At 44.2% G+C, this 16,695-nt stretch overlaps 1 protein-coding gene across 6 annotated transcripts in view; it reads left to right on the top strand.

Annotated features, from left to right (window-relative positions):
• Map2k5 (mitogen-activated protein kinase kinase 5) overlaps positions 1 to 16,695 on the top strand; it is a 217,915-nt gene that overhangs the window by 164,579 nt on the left and 36,641 nt on the right. For all 6 annotated transcript variants that reach the window (XM_006511146.2, XM_030244354.1, NM_001364494.1 and 3 more), the window contains one exon: positions 79 to 111. In XM_006511146.2, the coding sequence (XP_006511209.1) occupies positions 79 to 111 (33 nt within the window). The remainder of the gene's footprint in view (positions 1 to 78; positions 112 to 16,695) is intronic.

Raw genomic sequence — 16,695 nt, 5'->3', positions numbered from 1 at the left:
TGATTTTTTTCTTTCCACTCCACTGTAAAGATATTGCACACAGGCTAATACTTTTCCCTCTCTTCTTCCCCATTGCAGCCTCTCCAGCTTCTGCAGTGCATTGTTGATGAGGTGAGGCATCGTCTTATGTGCTTTCCACTCCTAAAGTCATCCCTAATGGTGTGGAAAGCTTATATTTTGTTTCCTAATGAAGCACAATGCCCAACATCCTCGAAGCAAGTTGTGTAGCATGCTCTGAGCTCTGTTACACGAGCCGGCCTTGTCCTGAATCCTGCTCTCCCCATCAAAGCCGAGAAGCGCTGTGATGACACTGTCCCACAGGCTGGTCCTCAGGGATGTCAGAGGCCCTGCAGACAAAACAGAATAATATTAATTGATCGTCTTCCTGGCCAGATGGGGATGGAGCTGGAAATTAAAGCGGTATCACTTCTTCCATAAGAGACACTGAAAAAAGCATTCTATGGAGAAGGGTCAGAGTTGGGTGAATAGTAACATAGTGGATAAAAATCTGCCTTTCTGGTTTTCTCCATCAAAGCAAATCACAGTTTAAAATGGGGGAGGAGCTTGCTCAGAGCTCTGGTCAAGAGTTGAGCTTCAATTACCTCCTGAGACATTTTCTGGAGCCTGCCCCCTCTAATATTCCGTTAAGGAGCCTCTTTCTTCCTAAGTCCCCTTGCTTTGAGCATCCTTCCCCTGAACCTCCTTCATCCCTCTGCCTCTGGGAAGTTTATCTGCTTCACTCAGCTCACTGATTCTTCCCACTCTGACTTTCAGCTCTTCTTGATTATTAGCAGTCTTACAGGCACAAGGCTCTCAACTGAGACACATAACTTAAAAAAAAAAAAAAAAAAAAAAAACCTCAGCCTCCTAGTGAAGTTTAGCTTTTAAAACTTTAATTTTATAATGTTTAGAACATTAGTAAATAGAGGAGAGGCAGTAAGTGGTCCAGATAGGAAAGTTTAAAAGGAAAAAACAAACAAGCCGTAATTTCATAGCTATTCTTCTCAATTAAACATCTGCATAACCAGTTATGAGATTTGGGAGAAAAAATAAAGATCCTCCTAGGAGAAGAATAAGCACAAGCATATCCAGCAGGGGCGGGGCGGGCTCTCGGCTCCTCCGTGTCTGCACCCGCCCACCCGGCCACATATCCCCTGCAAGCCGTAAACCATGCTGGTGAGAAATGAAGGCATCATCCTGAAACAAATGGAGACCCCATCATCTCAAACATCAGATGGGCCTCCTGCACCCTAATAGCTCATCAATATCTCTGTCATCCTGCTTTCCAAAAGCATCCTGTCCCCATCAGAATCTTTCTAATTAAGTCATTTTCCTAAGATCCCCCTCCAGTTTTGCTTGGGGAAGTGCCCAGGGAAACTTGACGTAGCCAGTCAAATGCACAGCCTGTGCCATTTCCTGGGCTCCACCACTCTTGGCATCAAAGCATTCAGGTACACGTCTTTCCTACCAGTGATCCATGTATTGCCAGGGAACTAAATAGATGTTTCCATTCCTTACTTCAGACACAGTGGTTACTATACATATAAATTATTTTACTTGTTTAGTTTACTTGAAAATATTATAAAGTCATACTGAAGGGCAATAGTATTGTACTTAAATGGCATGCTCTTCTTGGACAAAAGAAAAATAGAATATAGTATCCCTGCTTACTGGTAAAATCCCCTCTTTCTAGGAACTTGGAAGTTGACAGTGTCTCCACTAAAACCAAGTTGGCCTTGAAACTGAGATGACACCCTACACCAGCTTTAGTTAGAACAGGGATCTCAAATCTCATCAAGGACAGTTGTTAGGAAAGGAGCAGCCAGATGAACTGCCTTAGGCAAGGTACATCGCTGTGCCAGAGAAAGCATGGGTCAGGGTTTGTGTGCACTGTGCCTGTCCCTGTGTGTGTCACTGGTCACTGTTCCCCACATAGCACTCCAAAGACTAATTGCATCAGAATAGCTAAGGCTCATTAAAATGCAGAACCCAAACACATGCACAGCCCCAGCACTCAGAGAGCTGAGAGGGGATGACTGAGTTTGAGACTAGCCTGAGCTACTATTACGGTGAAACCCAGTCTCAAATTAAGCAAACAAAAAATGCAGAGTCCTGAGCCCCAGGCATTGGGTTGGACTTCTCAGTGGTGATGCGTCAAACGCACTAGCCTCCTGGGCGCTGTGAACTGGTGTTCAGTATAGACAGCTTCTGTTCATTTTGGTCCCATGAGGTTGTAAACTCTCTTCCAGCTTCACTTGCTTCTGACTCTCGGGGCTTCTGTGAGTAAATATAACCAGTCAGGAGAAGTGATGTCAGAGTACCACCAGGGCTGGAGAGATGGTTCAGTGACTAAAATAATGCACTAGCTTTGCATGGGACTCAAGTTCAATTCCCAGCTCCCACAGTGATGGCTCACGACTCCCTGTAGCTTCAGCGTCCAGGGAACTTATGCCTCTAACCTGAGCAGGAATTAGCATTCATGTGCACATGCCCTTGCACAGACACACAAGCAAACATATAGTTCTTTAAAAGTACAACCTGCTAAGTGAGCCTAATTCAGGCACATTTACAGTCTTGTACAACATAACAGTAGAGAATCCTAATGTGGCATATTAGGTGACTGGCTTCAGCTTGACCTTGACCATAGCAGAGCAGAGAGTGGACAGTGATTAATCAACACCCAGGTGTTCAGAAGCAAGTTAGCCCCGAAGTGGCCAGAGGTGAGTGTTAGAAATAGCCGGAGAGTCAAGGATGAAGTATGAGGCAGAGCCAGAGTTGAGCACAAGATGTCCAAGCAAAAGACACCAAGACTAAACAGGAGCATAAGAGTCACAAAGATGAGACTTGGCCACAGACCAGCAACTGGAAAGGTAGCCAAGGCATCCATCAGAAATATGGACAATCCAGTCTGCTTTGGCTAGCTTGGAGCCAACTAGCTGAGGGTATAAGTCTCTGGAGAACTTTGATTTTAAGATTTATCTATTTTATGTATGTGAGTACACTGTTACTGTTGCTGTCCCTGTCACTATTTTCAGACACACCAGCAGAGGGCATCAGATCCCATTACAGGTGGTTGTGAGCCACATGTGGTTGCTTGGAATTGAACTCTGAACCTCTGGAAGAGCAGTCAGTGCTCTTAACCGTTGAGCCATCTCTCCAGCCCTCTCAAGAAAACTTCTTAATACCCAGGCCCTGACTCCCTCCATCATTGTAAACAATGTCTATTTACCTGTACCTGGTTCCCTAAGTACTTAATACCCCTCAGGAGTACAACAGCTCTTTTGTCTATATAACAGAAATGTTATTGCTACCTCTGCTATCTATGAGAAATGTGTATTTTAAAAGAAATGTGTTATTCTTGTCAGCCTTCTGGCAGTGTAACAAATGACCTTTACCATTTTCTCTGAGACTCTGGTCTGTGTTTAGGATGTGTTGCTCAACTGAAATTAGATATATCAATGTCCTCTAGGGCTATCAAAGTACAGGAGCTGACTTTGTGCTGTCACTGAATGTGACTGTGTCTGGCCTTGACCCTCAGTGGTATTCTTGAAGTCATAGCACCAATCTCCTCCTTAATCGTTGTTCCTCATGTGCTCTCTGGAGATTGTCTCTCTTCTCATGGTTCCTTGTTCTTGTCAGGGGCCATCCGTCTGCTATCCAAACAGGTCTAACATCTGCCTTTGGTCATGCCACTCCTAATGGTGACCCTAGCAAAATTAAAATGGATCAAGTTAAGTCAGATCCCTAGGTAGTACTTGTAAGATCCAACAGCCTTGTCTGAAGAGGGGACAGCAGCTCAGGTCCCTCTAATGCAGTGGAGTGCATGGGCCTGTATTCATTTAGCTCATAGTTAACAAGTGCCAGCTGTGTACTAGCCTCGGTTGAAAACATTCGGGACAGCCTCAACCCCAAAAGGAATGGGCTTCCAGGCAAGGCCACCAAGCCACCTGCAGCTCAAGTCAGTGAGCCAGGGAGGAAGAACCCTGGGGAGTTCCAACCCTCACACTGTAACAGTAGAGGCTCCGCAACCTCCAGTTCATGGGTTCCCAGGGTGGCTGGTGGCAAAGGGCCGGCCAGATAGGGATTGTCACAGTGGAGATTAAACAGTAATGTCTGTGTCACCAGATCCCACCATCTCTCAAGCCAGCTAGTGGAACTGCCAGTGGGTGCAGGCTGAGAACTAGGAAGTCTGAAGGACTCTGGGAGTCTCTCTGGGAGTCTGTTGACCCTACATGGTCCACAGCCTTGGGAAAGAGTGTGCACAGAACAAATAAGCAAAGCTTTGTGTAGGATGACTGCTACAGAGCCCCGGCTGGTGTGGGTAAGGAGGTACTGCATTTAAACTCAGTCTGAAAGGATAAATGGAGGTGCCTAGATTAAAACAGGAGAAAACATAAATGTAGGGCATAAAGACCTAAAAGTATCTTATAAATCATTTTTGAGATCACAGATGTATTCCAGAATGTTCATGTTGTCTAAAATATGACAAGCAGAAAAATAGGTTTTTACTCTAAGCATACACATACATTTCAGGTATATTATTACTAAAAATAAATTCTTGCATAACATCTGTAGATGCTCAAAAGAACCATTAACAAATTCCTGATTTATACTTCTGTTTATTCATTTTACATATAAAAAGTGAATTTGTTGAAGTGACATTTTATACCTGCTCAGAATTAATGACTGTGTGTTGGTGTCTTAGAACTTTGAGTTTTGTAAACGAGCAAACATTCCATCCTACCTCAGCCTAGGACTGTGTGGAAGGATGGAAGTGTGGAAAACAGAGGCCTGGGTCAGATGCTAAGTGGCCCTGAGAAGACTCAGTCTTCTCTCCACTCACATGGGGAGGAGACTGCTCTGGTCTTGGCATAGGACCTCCCTCTGTCTTCTCTAATACGGCTCCCTAAGGAAGGCCACCGTGGGAACACTAACAGTCCAGAAGCCAGACCCTGACCAAGAGCCAAAGAGCCCATGGCTAGAAAGCAGAATTAGTCACAGAAGAGAACCTGGGAAATTGACAGATATGTGAACATATATGTTCAGATATGTTCAGTGGGATAGTGAGCAAACCAAGTGGGCACTGGAAAACTCGGCCAGGACAGCTGCAAAAGAAGGATCGCAAATCAGCAGCCTGAGGTTCCATCCTAAGAAAGCAGAGAATGAACAGACTGAAGCCAAGCAAGTAGGAAGGGAAAATGAAGTCTCGAAACACAGACACACACACACACACACACACACACACACACACACACACACACACGAAAAGAAAGACCAACAAAATTAGTGGCTGGCTGGGAGGGCGCTCCCTTCTTCCCTTAATGCTGCATGTGGGTCTCTCCTAAAGCTGCATGCTCGGTCTTCAGTCAAGGGTGTACAAGCCCTGCATTCCCCACTAGCACTTCTAGTTTGGAAGGCTTGGGCAGGAACCACACAGGAGGCTTGCCTGGACCACACAGGGAGAGCTTGCCTCAAAAATAAATGACTGAGCGAATGAGTAGAGTAGAGTAGAGTAGAATCTCTGAAAAAACATATGCCACTAGACTAAAATCACTTGTATGAAATACACAAATTCCTGGAAGCACAAATTGCAGTGCAAAGTATTTTAAGTAAATAAAACCTGCCATAAAAGCCAGCTCAGCATCGTTGCTTTAACAGTGAATCTAACCAAGTGTTTAAAGAATTAACATCACCTCTCCTTCTTAGATGCTTCGTAAATAGGGTTGAGGGAAGCACTGATCTCACTGTTCCTATGAAGCCAGGACTACTGATACCTGAGCCCACAGCATTGGCAGGAAAGACAACTAGGGCTAGCAAGGTGGCCTGATGGGTGAAGGTGCTTACTTCCAAGGCTGACCAAGCAGTTTGATCCTTGGGACCCAGATATTGAAAAGACCAGTGACTCTCTCAAGTTGCCCTCTGACCTCCACGTATGTGCTGTGGCACATTTGTATCCACACATATACACAAATAAATAAAAATATAACCCTTCATGAAAGAAACTTCATGAAAACACCAGCAGGACTTTACATCTTGAATTCAGCAAGAGTTATAGGGAATCAAATATTTGTCCTGTTTAATTTTGATGCCAACTTAACAACATAGGTAGATCCTTTCACAAAAATAAATAAGTAAATAAATACATGCATACATACATACATACATACCTCAGTTGGAAACTGACTCATCAGATGACCTGTAGACATGCATGTCTGTGAAATATTTGCTGACTGAAGTAGGAGGGCACCTCTGGGTGGCACCATTCTTAGGGTGCTACTGGGCATGAAGTGTAGCTGAATGTAAGCCTGGAGCATGCATGTAAGCAGCATCCCTCCAGAGTTTCTGCTTGAAACTTCTGCCTTCAGTTCCTGCCTTGACTCCCCTCAATAATGTCTGGAAAACGTACCATGAAATAAACCCTTCCCTTCCCAAGTTACTTTTGTTCAGTGTTTATCACAGCAGTAAAAACTAAATAAAAATTGGACAATATCATAAGGAAGTGAGGTTTATCCCAGGACTGCAAGGCTGGTCTGAACATGAAAATCAATCAGTACTACATACCATTTTCATTCAGTAAGGGACAAAAACACTTCAGGAAATCTCACGCCCTTTCCCAATAAACCTTCAGTAAACCTAGATTAGGAAGTCATTTCCGGAAAAGCTAACACATTTTCATGGTAAAAGACCATCCCCTGCCCCTAAAATCAAAAAAGACAAAATACATCTCCAATTCAGCACTTAACTAGCATGTCCATGTAGAAGGCATTACAGATCAGAGAGAAGGCGGTAAAACTAGGTTTACATATGCTGTCATATTATATGAGCAAAGCACTAGAAACGACATTCCAACTGTAGGCCACATACAATCTACAATCTCCATACACAGAGGCAGTAATACAAAGCAGTTTGTGTTGTAGTTTCAGGAGAAAAAAAAAAGAAATTTAAAAAGAGAAACTATAAAATATTAAAAGAAACTAAAGCCATAAATAAAGGAAAATACATTCTATGTAGTAAAAACTCTATTTAGGAAGGTGATATTGAGCTGTTGGGATGGCACAGCAGGTTGACACATTTGTCACCAAGCCTGGCCACGTGAGTTTGGTCCCTGAGACCCCCATGATAGATGGAAAAAAATGGACCCCCACACACAAGTTATCCTCTGACTTCCACACCCAAACCATGGCAAGAGCATACATACATACATGCACTAAATCAGCATATTAACTGATTATCTTTAAAAAAAAAAAAAAAAAAAGACAAGGTGGTAATATCCAAGTTGATCTACAGAGTCAATGTAATTCCTGCCAAAATGCTACTACTGGGTGATTTTTATGCGTAAATGAATACGCTAATTCCAAATTTGCTATGCAAATGCAAGGACGTAGGGGTAGCCAGAACTTGAGGCTGGAGAGATAGGTCTGCAGTTAAGAGCACTTGCTGCTCTTGCAGAGGACCAGAGTTCAGTTCCCAACACCCACACAATCATATATAATCCCAGCTTGAGACACAGTGCTCTGGCCTGCATGGCAGTGTCCTACCCACAGACGTACACATAATTAAAAATTTAAAAATCTTCAAAGCATCCAGAACAGCTGGGGTAGGAGGATATTTCAAAACGTACAGCAAAACTATCAATAAAGGTGTGGTAGTGGCATATGTCAGGATGGCAGGGAGCTGGGGTAGAGACAGGAGGCAACAAGTAGCCTGGGTGTGCATAGCCATGCTTCCAGACAAAAAATGTCAGGAAACTGAGGCAGGAGGATCATAAGTATAAAACTATCCTGAGCAACTTTGGGGGTTAAGAACAGAATAAGAGAAAATATTTATTTTATATATAGCTAGCATCCAGAATATGTAAAGACACTCGTAAGTCAGTGGCAAAGAGAAAAGACAAATAAGCAAAGGATTTGAATTATTCCAATAAGGAGACTTGTGGTCAACAAATCAGACTTCATTCCCTCCCAGAAGAACGCCTGTAATCACCCGGACAGCAATGAGAGCTGGTGTTGACCAGACCTTGGACAGGGGAAACCTTCCTAAGGGGCTTGAACCCACGTAAAGCAACATAGTTGCTATGAAATGCAGTCTGGCAGTTTATCAGATCTTAGACATAGAGTTATTATGTGACTGCAACTCTGATCTTCCTGCCTCTGCTGCCAGAGAGCTGAAATTATAGCTGTGCCACCATGCTGAGCTCACTGTAACCTCAAAATAAATTTTTTTAAAATCATACTTTTATCTTTTTGTTTTGTTTTGTTTTTTGGTTTGGTTTTTTTTTTTTTTTTTTTTTTTTTTTTTTTGGTTTTTCAAGACAGGATTTCTCTGTGTATCCCTGGCTGTCCTGGAACTCACGCTGTAGACCAGGCTGGCCTTGAACTCAGAAATCAGCCTGCCTCTGCCTCCCAAGTGCTGGGATTAAAGGCGTGTGCCACCACTGCCCGGCTGTAAGTGCTTTTAAAAGTATGATTTTTTTGGTTGTGAGCCTAGCCTTTAACAGCTGAGCCATCTCTTTTTAGCCGGGCGGTTTTAAATCTTGACTATTGGCGCTGGAGAGATGGTTAAGAGTGCTAACTGCTCTTGCCGAGGACCCAGCTCAATTCCTAACCCCCACATCCAATGGCTTAAAACTCCCTTTCTAGGCGATCCAGGGTATGTGCATACATAGTGCATATAAATTAAAATAATAAATACTTTATTTTACTTAAAAAAATTGTTGACTATTATCCCCTAAAGCATCATTTTTTACCTCTGTTAACCCAAGTCCAAGGTCATCCTCCACTGCATAGAGATTTCAAGGTCATCTGTCTCCTGGTGTTTGAGTTACATGGAATTTTATCTCAAGAGAAAGAGGGGGCTAGGGAAGGATTCAGTTTCGTTTGCCATCTGCAGATCTTTAAGAAATACTGTAGTTTGTGACTAGGATGTAGCTAGGGTAAAAGCCAAAAGATTTGGCCATTCAGTTTCTGCTATCTTTGGGGCAGAAGAGAGAGGAAAGGGAAGAACCAGGCAAGATTGAGTCTCTGCAGAATGAAGCATTCCTAGACAGGCTCACTAAGATTCTTGGCTACGCAGGCAACATTTTTGGCTATGTGTGGCCCACCCTCCCTGACAAATGGGAACCTATCTGATGGAGTTTATCTCTGGTATTGCAGTGGGTTAAGGGTGGCAGCCTCGGAAACTGGGAGAGCCAGTGCTCCTGGATGCACACAATGGTCCTGTCCTCCAGCCCTGTATTAACTAGGCCTGTGTCTTATGGTGATGGGAATATATATCATGGGAAACCTGAAACCCAATATTCCTTTTATGTGAGGCAGTCTTTGGAGACCTAATACCTCCTTTGAAACGTCCAGTGTGTTTAAATTAATGCAGTTTGGCTGGTTTGAAGATTGCAAATAGGTTAAGGCTAGATTCCATTAGTAATTACATTCTTCTATTGACAATAACTGTTTCTTTAGAAATGACATTAACATTCTACAAAAACACAGCAGTAATCCAAAAGTTAATGTGCTGTTCACTTATAATTATATTTAATTCATATTTATGAGTTCATGGGAGGGAGGAATAAGAAAGAAATGAGTTTTAAAATGTTACAGGAGAACAATGTAAGAGAATTTTTTTCCTCTCTCTGATAGTCTGAAAGATGTTCAAAGTCACTTGATGGAAGAAAAATAATTTTTAAAACATAGTTATATAAAATCGTGTTTTACTAACTATGTTGAAAATCTGTGGTATTATAAATTTTTTTCAGCACTGGGCAAATTCAATTGAGAGATTTTCTCCATATTTTTCTTTTTCTATTGCTGTGATTTTGATTTCATGGATATTTGGGAGGGAGGATCTGCCTCTTTAGACCCGACAGGATGCGTAAGCTTTGTGTGGTTTCTTTGAATTGTCCACGAAACCTGATGTATTATTAATGAATTAATTTCGTGGTGGCAGAGGCCTGTGAATAGCATCGTGTGAATGGGCAGTTGCCCGATGGGGCCAGTTTTGGCTGCTGCCATTTAACATGTGTTGCGCTATTGTGAAGTCTTACCCAGCCGTAGGACAGTACTCATTTAATCCGCCATGATGGGACCTTCACACCCTGAACCCACGCTGGTTGCCAGGGTCAGTTGCTGTAATGGTCCTGCCTGCTGTTAGTTTTCCCTAAACCAGGGGAGATGATCGTATGAGAAGCAAAATGTCCTCAATAGAGACCACAGACTGGTCGGCTTGGGTGATGGCCCCCATTTCAGAATGAGGCAGCCGTCTTCCTTCCTCCTGGAAATGGAAGCGTCTGGGCCCCCGAGATCCCTGATGTTCTGAGGTCCAGAGTAGCAGATGGCATTATGATTTTCCAAATCCTGGTGAACATTCTAACTGAACTTACTCATTTCACAGTGTGTAGTTTTGTTTTGTTTTGTTTCATATCCTCTCCCTCATCCCCCGCCGTTGTTCCTCTCATAGTAACTAATTTTGAACCGATGCAGTGTCTCCTTCAGCCAGCTTTAAATTCCCTCCCTGTTAATTATTCTATGGAACCAAGTGTAGCACAGTTTTACATACAGTCCTAAGCTTGCTATTGTAGCTGATGGCCTTTGGGTTCAGTCTAAAATGTAAGCAAGACTCCGCCCAAGCTCCTTCACCATAAGTCACCAGGTGCTGGTGCCCCCATATCCATAGCTCACAATGCAGGTGGCAAATGGCAGTAATTACTCTAACAGTAAGCATTCAGGGGAACACATGGTGTGGCGACGCCGACTCTGGTTTTGCCACGAATTCTGAGTCTGACTTGATGGTGTTCTGGCTTGTTGAGTTTTCGGGACACGGACCTGCCAGGTTCTTGCAGTTGAGCAGTGTGTGTGTGGATCAGGTATCTTTGTGCAAAGAGGGGTTAGAACTCCATTTCGGAACCGTGAGGGCTATTTTTCTCTCCTGTTTTTGCTTACTCTAGCTTCTGAGACAGCTTCCATCTGAGACAGCTTTTAATCAGCTCTTCTGCAGCGAGAACCTGGTGAGATAAAGCCAGTTCCGAGTATTTGCATGATAATGTGGGTCCTGGCTCCAACACGTGTAGCTGGACTTTTCATGAGGAAAAAGGAGCCTGACCTTAGCAGTGTATGGAATTCAAAGACTATATGGGAACAAGGGGAACCACAGGTAGGAGTCGCTGAATAATTACCTCTAGAGCAGCCTGAGCGGGAGGCTTCCCACGAGGGCGAGCCCATTTAATGGTCCCTAAAACTCAATCTTGTGCATGTCAGTGGTCACGCTTGATTATCCGCAGCAGTGTTTTTATGAAATGCATCGGGACGCTGCAGAGAGTAAGGACAGTAGTGGGCTGTACTTTGTAAATGAAACCCCATTGCGATGTGGCCAAGTATGCTGTTGCGGCTGTGCCTAAGCTGCAGGAAAGGAAGCTTTGTGACTGTGTGCAGGGGGTTCACGCAGGTACCTCTAAATAATGCTGCTCCCTGTAGTTTAAGAGTAGCAAGAACCCAAAATTAAAAGAGCAAAGGATGCTTGTTGGCTTTGGGAAAGGTGCCACCTCAGATACAGTTGAGAAGACAAACTCACTTTCCACTTCTGTTTTCAAAGAATTTCTAAAGCACCTGATCTTTGCCATGTCTAGAAAGTCTTTATGTAAATCTTGTAATGATAGCAAAATAAGTTTAGTAACTGAGTTGGGTTCATCGTGACATTGATGGCAAACATCTTTCTCTTTTCATCATAATATTGAGGAACTTCTAAAGTGTATGTAACTGAAAAGATATCTGTGATGTGGTTTCAGTCACCTAGAGACAGATTCCTTTGGTCCATCCATGTGTCCGGTGTGGGCTTTATAAACCGTCTGGCGGTGGTGTTCTCTTGGCTAACATCTGGCGGTAGTGCTCTCTTGGCTAACATCTGGCGGTAGTGCTCTCTTGGCTAGCAGCTGCTTCCCTTGACCGAAGGGTTTACGGGCAGGGTGGGTGTTTCCGTTGTGAGAATTCAAGCCTTTAGCCCCTGGTTCCAGGGCCATCTGAGACAAGTTAAATGAACTGCTACTGTCAGGCCAGACCAGCAGACAGAACTTCACACCAAAATGCCCACACGTGTAATTTGTCACGTCTGGCAACCCCAGATATGGAGTGACCCCGGGTGGAAATTGAATCATCCTTCACTACCTCCACTCAGGCCCAGTGTGGAGTGGGGTGGGTGGAGGAGGGCTCAGGGCTCCAGCTGAGCCACGAGAGGCCATCCTCTCTGCTGATGTCTTCACAGCCTTGGTAATGCAGAGCCTCGCTCCCGCACCAGTGCTGGCCTCAGAACACTCCCTGGATTGGGCAAATTCATCTCAGCATGGAATAAAGAGTGCACTTCGGGTCATGAAGTGGCAATACTCTTAAATAAGCTGTGTCTGGCGGTCTCTGCTGAGGCATGGCTCATGTCTGTAACAGAGCAGCTGACCAGCTAACCACCTACCTGTACCTCTGTCCCTACCTTTCTCCTCTCTCCTGGCAGTCATAACCAAAGACGTGTACAGATCCAAACCTGAAGGACTGCTCAAATACTAAAACTTACTAATTTCCCATTATCCTCCATAACACTGTCTTCTTTTTTATGTGTGTGTATTTATGTAAGGTACACATGTATGTGGGTACATATACCTACGTGAGCACAGAGGCCACAAGACGTCACTGGATGTCCTGCTCTGTCATTCCTTACCTCATTCCCTTGTGACATGGTCATTCAATGACCCTGTATTCACAGAGGGAGACTGATGGCCAGCAAATCCCACTGATCCTCTTGCCCCACCACCACTACCACACACACACAGGGCTGCAAGTACAGGCACATGTGACCACATACTACTTTTTGTTTGGGTTCTTGGGATTTGAACTCAAGATATTACATTGCATAGCAAGCCCTCTTACCCATTGAGCCTACCCACCCAAGACCTCAATACCTACTGCACAGGAGGTTTTTTGGTTTATAGACTAGATTATATGTGTATAACAAAAAGTGGGGGGAGGTCTAATTTTCTCTTTTGCTGTTGGGTTTTTATTTATTAAAGACAGGGTCCTATATTCCAGGTTAATCTTAAACCTCCTAAGTAGCCAAGAAGCCTTGAGCTTCTGCCCCTCCCTCCCAAGTGCTGGGTTGCAGCCTTGCACCACCACACCCAGTTTTTCACCATGCTGTGGATAATAGCCCAGGGCTCACTGCACACTAGGCGAATGCTGTACCAGCTGGGTTCCATCGCTGGCCCTGGATTTTCATTTCTAGACCAACTAGGTTTCCTCTCCTGGAGAACACAGACTTGGCCTGTGAATCTGCCAGTTGTCTCACAGAGATGGCCACCATAGGGAATGAACAGTGAGGCTCAAAAACCAATTTGGGATTTGACAGCCAAATGCTCTTCTGCCTGACCTGACGACTCTGAAATTACAAATGACCCTTGACCCCAGCACCACGAGTAGAAATGGAGTGATCTAAGATTGCTGTGCTAATTAGTATGAACCACAGGACCTAAGACCAGATATGTTTGGGCCAAGCCACAGGAACATCAGATTTGAATTAAAAGACTTACCATGAAAATATAGAACGTGATTTGGTGTTGGCTTCATGTGATTCTTTAATGTTAACTACTTACTGGCTTGGTACTGTAGCATCAGTGTATCTTAAAATGGGCTATTTTAAATCTTAGAAAGCAGGCCAAACGTGATAGCACATGCCTTTAGTTCAAGTCTAGCCTAGTCTACATAGTGAGTTCCAGGAGAGCCAGGGCTCTGAAGAGAGACCCTGTCTCAAAAAATAAAATAAAGTAAAATAAAATAACAGCTTCAAGAGCTTCCTCTTTTGCGCATGTGTATGAGGAAGGAGGGGACAGGAACATATGTGTACACATGTCTACACTCATGACCAGATGCATGTGCTGAACTCAGAGGTCGGTCTGGTCAGGAGTCCTCTGTCACTCTACCTTCTTCCTTTCAGGCAGGGTCTCTCATTCTTTGGCCCGGCTGACAGCAGCCAGCCCTAATGCTCACCCTGTGTCTATTCCCCTTGGTGCTTGGTGCTAGGTATTTGCAGAAACACACCCGTGGGTGCTGGGCTCTGAACTTCAGTCTTGATCCTTGTGTACCACTGAGTCATCTCTCCAGCCCCTCCCCCATTAGAAGATTTTACTGCATTTTAACATTGATCATAGAACTCACAAAGTCAATAGCCCAAGATTGTTTAGTTATCCCTCTGTCTCCCATATGTCAGTAAAATAAAATCCTGGTTTGGAGGGATACCTGTATTTGTACAAATAGAAACGTTCATGGTGTTAATACCGCATGTGCTCCCTGCGGTGAGGGGAGAGGACAGGTGAAGAGCAAAGGCTCAGGGCTGCCATTCCCTGATACCCTATCAGTCATCCCACAGAGCCAGCCTCACCGTCTTTGATGTGGTAGGTGCTCGCTTGAGAAAACTATCATGTGACTGAGAAATACATAATTTTCCATTTGGATGTACTCTGAATTAACCACCACATTGTTGTAAAAGTCCATTGTTGTCTTTACTTCTGAGTGAACATAAAACTGAAGTCCTCAGAAATATGTCTTAAAGATTCCTCAACCTTGCCAGTTGTGACAAAGCAAGGATCTAAGAATTTCAGCTTCCTGCGAATTTTTTAAAAATAGTTTTTTCTTTTTGAGAGTTCTCACCTAATATGGTTTTAGATTCTCATTCAGTTGGAGAGAATAGAGATCCCTACTTCCCACTTACAACTCCCATAAGTCAAACACAGTAAAGCAACCAGGACTCCAACATGAGCACAGACGTGGGCCCTGACCTTATTCAGACACGTGATTATTTGTGGGGACAGGAGTAGGGTGTATTAGAGGTAAAAATTAATGTACAGGTCCTTTCAAAGATTTATTTTTACTTTTTAAAGTGTATGCATGTGTGTGCATGTCTGCATGTAGGTGGATGCATATGAGTGCAGTGCCCATGGAGGACAGAAGAGGGCATCAGATCCCCTGGAGTTGGGGTTGCAGGCAGTTGTGAGCGTGCAGTGCTGGGAACCAAACCTCTGGAAAAGCATTCCGATTCCAACCACATGGTGATCCTTAAAGCCGAGGAACATGGTTTTCAAACCGGATATTCTTTTACAAAAGTGACCCCCTCTTTGGTTGCCTCAAAAGCCTTTTCTTATTTGTGCTTTCTGTATAAGGAATATCTGCCCTTCCTGCCCTTGTAGTCGGTCACAAGTTTGCTCATTGGAAGACTTAACTGTGTGATCTGGCAGCAACTGTAGTTCTTCCACCTCAGTGAATATGCAGGTACACACACACACACACACACACACACACACGATTTTCTGCTACTTGCCTTTGTTTTATGCCTGAGTACCTTGCTGACAAGTGCTAATAACAAAATACCCAGAGAGAGAGAGTCCAGTTGAAGTTAGCACACATTAAACATTCCAGACTTGTCCCTTTGCTCAGAGATTGTGCATAATTAATAATTAAACAGTTTGGGTTGTAATGGGTTGACCTCTCTGAACTGTTCATTACTCACAAGGCAAAGGCGTCATTCAAACTTTGTTCCCAGTGTCCTTCGCTGTTGTCTGGTGTGCGGCCTGCCCGTGTTTGGTTGTTCAGCAGAAGGGCTGACCAGATAGTTACGAAGCCTCTGAGATTGGCAGACACACACACACACACACACACACACACACACACACACACACACACACGCCACCCCTGTATGCCGAGAACTGCTTACTAAAATGCTTCGTGGTGGCTGCTGTCAGTCATTTAGCAGTTACCTGCTTGGTGGCAGGATACAGTTTGTGGTCCTTAGCAGGATTTTAAAGTTGTTTTGGGATTCAATCTCAGGTTAAAGGTTTTGGCTAAGGTTGTGCCTGCTCCTGCAGTCCAGACCTTCCTGCTTAGATGTTTACAAGAAAGCCCTCGGGGTGACATCCGGAACCCAGGACCTAAAGGCTTCTATGACCCATTTTTTTTTCCGAGACAGGGTTTATCTGTTTAACCCCTGCTGTCCTGGAACTCACTTTGTAGACCAGGCTGGCTTTGAACTCAGAAATCCGCCTGTCTCTGCCTCCCGAGTGCTGGGATTAAAGGCGTGCGCCACCACGCCCGTTCTTCCCGGTTTCCACCAGATCTTGAGACATTTAGAGTACCGGCTTCCTCAGTCAGCATGTCTGTTTCCAAACGCATGTCTTCTTCTTGCCTGAGCCCTGTTCCCAGAGGACATTTGGATGTGTAGCAACATGTACTTTACTGGCGTCTCTGACTCCTCACCCCACCCCTCAATGGGTCTCAGTCCCCAGTCCCCGTCAGTCCCACAATGACGAGGTGCTTCCCCTTCCGGTGGACCCTCAGGAAGCCAGAGCCTAATTTTTAAGTATGTGTCTGACCTTGCTTCTTCCCTAAACTTTGAACAAAATAACAAGATAGACCTGTTCTTAGAGGGTTTCTCATCCTGAGCTATACAAACTACTACTACTACTACTACTACTACTACTACTACTACTACTACTACTACTACTACTACTACTACTTCTTCTTCTTCTTCTTCTTCTTCTTCTTCTTCTTCTTCCTCTTGCTCTTGAAAGCATCTCTTCAGCAGTATGACTGTTGGCAGACTGTTAGTGCGCTGCTCTCTTGTATGTTAACAGCTGCTTCTGTGGAACACTAAGTCTCCAGGGTCAGCCTTGCCTGTTTT

The sequence above is a fragment of the Mus musculus genome, chromosome 9, assembly GCF_000001635.26.
Source record: "Mus musculus strain C57BL/6J chromosome 9, GRCm38.p6 C57BL/6J".
In the NCBI taxonomy this organism is placed as follows: domain Eukaryota; kingdom Metazoa; phylum Chordata; class Mammalia; order Rodentia; family Muridae; genus Mus; species Mus musculus.
Note: the sequence above shows the minus strand (reverse complement) of the source record. Positions and strands in the feature narration are given on the sequence as shown.